This window comes from Ceratina calcarata, unplaced genomic scaffold (genome assembly GCF_001652005.2).
Source record: "Ceratina calcarata isolate Rehan_Ccalc_2016 unplaced genomic scaffold, ASM165200v1 scaffold3144, whole genome shotgun sequence".
Taxonomy (NCBI): domain Eukaryota; kingdom Metazoa; phylum Arthropoda; class Insecta; order Hymenoptera; family Apidae; genus Ceratina; species Ceratina calcarata.
This window is the reverse complement of record NW_017154040.1, coordinates 1-3,456: the sequence shown is the minus strand read 5'-3', so window position 1 is coordinate 3,456 and position 3,456 is coordinate 1. Positions and strand designations below refer to the sequence as shown.

The 3,456-nt window shown below is 33.3% G+C and overlaps 2 protein-coding genes across 2 annotated transcripts; one reads left to right on the top strand and one right to left on the bottom strand.

The window, feature by feature from the left end:
- The first annotated feature begins 202 nt into the window (after window positions 1-202).
- Window positions 203-1,123, top strand: LOC108624554 (ATP synthase subunit e, mitochondrial-like). Its single transcript, XM_018023948.2, has 3 exons — window positions 203-313; window positions 695-851; window positions 935-1,123. The coding sequence occupies exons 1-3, from the start codon at window positions 260-262 to the stop codon at window positions 973-975; spliced, it is 252 nt and encodes an 83-aa protein (XP_017879437.1). The 5' UTR covers window positions 203-259; the 3' UTR covers window positions 976-1,123.
- Window positions 1,124-1,150: 27 nt separating this feature from the next.
- On the bottom strand, window positions 1,151-3,265 carry LOC108624553 (dihydropteridine reductase-like). Its single transcript, XM_018023947.2, has 3 exons — window positions 3,096-3,265; window positions 1,642-2,165; window positions 1,151-1,567 (listed from the first exon to the last, which is right to left on the bottom strand). The coding sequence occupies exons 1-3, from the start codon at window positions 3,183-3,185 to the stop codon at window positions 1,468-1,470; spliced, it is 714 nt and encodes a 237-aa protein (XP_017879436.1). The 5' UTR covers window positions 3,186-3,265; the 3' UTR covers window positions 1,151-1,467.
- Between the last annotated feature and the right edge of the window lie 191 nt (window positions 3,266-3,456).

Below are 3,456 nucleotides of genomic sequence, written 5' to 3'. Positions count from 1 at the left end.
CATTAGATATGTGCTTCGAGAATAAATTATAATTTTTCTCTTTCCCAAATTATGAAATGAAAGGAACACTTTATGAGAGAAAAATACTGCTTAAAATAGAATTTAAATGCTTGTAAGTGATGGAATATTGTTCTGTTCTTTAAAATAATACGAACGTTGATTACCGTGTTTAAACTAAGCGCGTGGGCGCTATATTTCGAAGAAGAATCGTAATCGAAGATCGGAAGAATTTATTCTCCTTCTCTAGTGCACTAGCAAAATGTCGTCTGTCGAGGCTGGTCCAAGACCTTTGCAAGTATCTCCTGTAATTAAAGTAAGCATCATTTATGTCACAGTAGGTTTTTTCGAAAATCGAATTCGAATATTCCCAATTGTCATTTGTCCGAAGCTTGCATTATTACGATTTTGTTTTATTACCTAACAAGTACTGTTCGAAACAATTGCTCGTAAGCTGATTATATTACATAATTCCTATAAATACTAAAAAAATGACCTTTTATTAAGATTTACCTACGTAAATATGAAAAATGTTCGTCTTACTGTTATACAGAAATTGAAGACAGATTGATGCTAAATTTGTTAACCTTAGGATCCCAACAGAAATGAACGATAATTAAATCTCTATGTAACTCTCATTGAATGAATGAATGAATTAGAAATATTTCATCTAATTCTGTTATTCAATTACACATAGTTTGCACGATGGAGTTTCCTGCTAACTGGCATACTTTATGGTGCTTACCATCAAAGAAGATTGAGTAAGAGAGAAAATGCTCGCCGCGAACAAGAACTGAGAGAAAAACCAATGAGGGATGCGAAATTAGCTGAAGAACGGAAACGGTTATTAGAAGGTAAGGAAATATTCAAGAAGTTCTTCATCTTTTTCAATTTTCATATCATAATGATGCTTATCTAATCTTTTTTTTTGTTACAGCTGAAACTAAGATGCTGAATGAAACTCTCCAAATAAAGTAAACATATTGTCATTTCATTAGTGTATGCATCTTTAAGTTAATAACAAATTATCGTTGAAAAGATCCATTATGTGAGCTTCGTCACGTATACTACAAGGCGAACACAAACTTCTTGTTGTATGTAGAGAAAATAAATTGGTATATCCGTATTCTGTAATATTACATTATCTTCGATATAATCATGCTGGTAATTCTTGATATTTATTTATTTGTTCACATAAGTTACAATATATTTTACGTAGTATAATATATTACATTTGTATAAAAATAAATCTCAAAAACAGTACGAGACGTATTTCAATTTTCTCGTAAATAATATCAAATTGCATAAGAACTTTCATACGTATCTGTATAGTGGAATGAACATAGCACCTGTGTTCAGAAATGCATTAATATGGAATAAAATTAGATTATTAAATGTCAACATTGAATAGATATATATTGTCATGGTAGCAACGATGTGATTCCTGGTCCAGAGAGTAGAACATTAGTTTCAAGCCGCAGTTACTTCTGTTTTATTATCATTGGTAATCAATTGCAGAAGACTGCCATTAGTTGGGCGTTCCTGCTTTTGAGACCATTTCCAAAAGAGGCTGTGATTCCAGAATAAGCATGATTAGAACATATAGGTAAATTCGGGCAAGTAAAGGAAACATAATTTATTTACTCTGCGACAAATTCAAGCGGTGTCCATTTAGATGTGTCGGCTTTAGGCATCCACTTTCTATTCATGGGAGTATCTAATGTAATGGGTAAGATAGAAGCAACTAATGAATCTTTTGGTAATCCACTGTCTTTAGCCGCTAATGACTTGGTAAGCTGATGAACTGCAGCCTTAGCCATTCCATATCCAATCATGCCTGGTGTCTCTTCTAATGCTGCTTTAGCACCAGTTAATGACAAGAATCCGCCTTCCTTCAAATGATGGGAAGCAATGCTGGCAGCAATGACCGAGCTCCATACGCTTTGCTTCCACATGAGATCAGTATTCTTAACAAAATCTTTATTGGCTGCATTTCCACCAGCCCATCCACCAGCAACGCAGATAATTGCATCTAGTTTGTCTTCTTTCAGAATGTTTTTAACTTCTTGCAAAATGTGAGTTTCTTGCTCCTGCCAGTTGCAATCTGGCTTTACAACAATATTTGCATCAGCCTCAGCATTTGCTTTCATGTCGATAGAGCCAACCCACTATGATTACAAAGTTGATACAAAGTTGTGAAAAAAATTAGAGATGTATGTTATGTGAAAGGATAGACTAGCTATGACCTTGATGTATTTTTCCTTTATATGTAACATTACTCAATAGAATTGGTATTTTTACAACTATGTTTTTATGGAAATGGTATATTAAACTTATACAGGACGTGAAAAAGATACGTATTGTATTCCGTACATTTAAAACAGCGAGCGTAAATTAATCTGCCATTTGAATAAGATAAGCACGCAACAGTATATTATGCTGACATATGCTTCGCGAGTTTCTCAGGCAATTCTTAATTCTCATTACATTCGTAATTGAAATAATTAAAAATATGACACTACGTTTTACATTTCTTAATATTTTTATAAACTTTTTAGATGTCATTCGTTAGAAAATGGGACTTCCCATTTGTACGATCTCAAGATTTTTATTAAACGTACAGATCAAGAAAGTTAATTAATAAAATGCACGTGATCATTCGTTTACTTTTAATAAGATAAAAGTACGCGTATAACACTACTTATGTTCATTTATTCATTAGGAAATATAAATGAAAAGCCGGAACATCTATGAGGAAACGAGTTAGTGGTANCACTACGTTTTACATTTCTTAATATTTTTATAAACTTTTTAGATGTCATTCGTTAGAAAATGGGACTTCCCATTTGTATGATCTCAAGATTTTTATTAAACGTACAGATCAAGAAAGTTAATTAATAAAATGCACGTGATCATTCGTTTACTTTTAATAAGATAAAAGTACGCGTATAACACTACTTATGTTCATTTATTCATTAGGAAATATAAATGAAAAGCCGGAACATCTATGAGGAAACGAGTTAGTGGTATTGATAACATAATCGTCATTCGAATATTTTTTACCCGAGTTGTAGATTTTGATCGACGACGTTACTTACCCAATTTTTTGACTTGAATTTTGAAACACAAGCCGAGCCTAAAGCACCCTTGCCCCCATATACAAAAACGCGCCCAAGCATTGTCTCCATTGTTCGATAAAAGAAGCAACTTCGCGAAATAGGTTTCGGGTATTGCGATTACACACGGACTAGTCCGAAGTGATACGAGAATCTTTCGGTAAAGTTCGTGGGACGAGTGCCACATTGCCAAATCTCAACATAAACGGGAGCATAGATTGTTAATCGAATGGGAACCCAATTGAACCCATGCTGGGAACACATAATTTTATATAGTTTTAAGCAGAATGCACGGAGAAATTGTAAATTCGTATAAAAAAGGTAATGCTAAAAATGTCTAAAT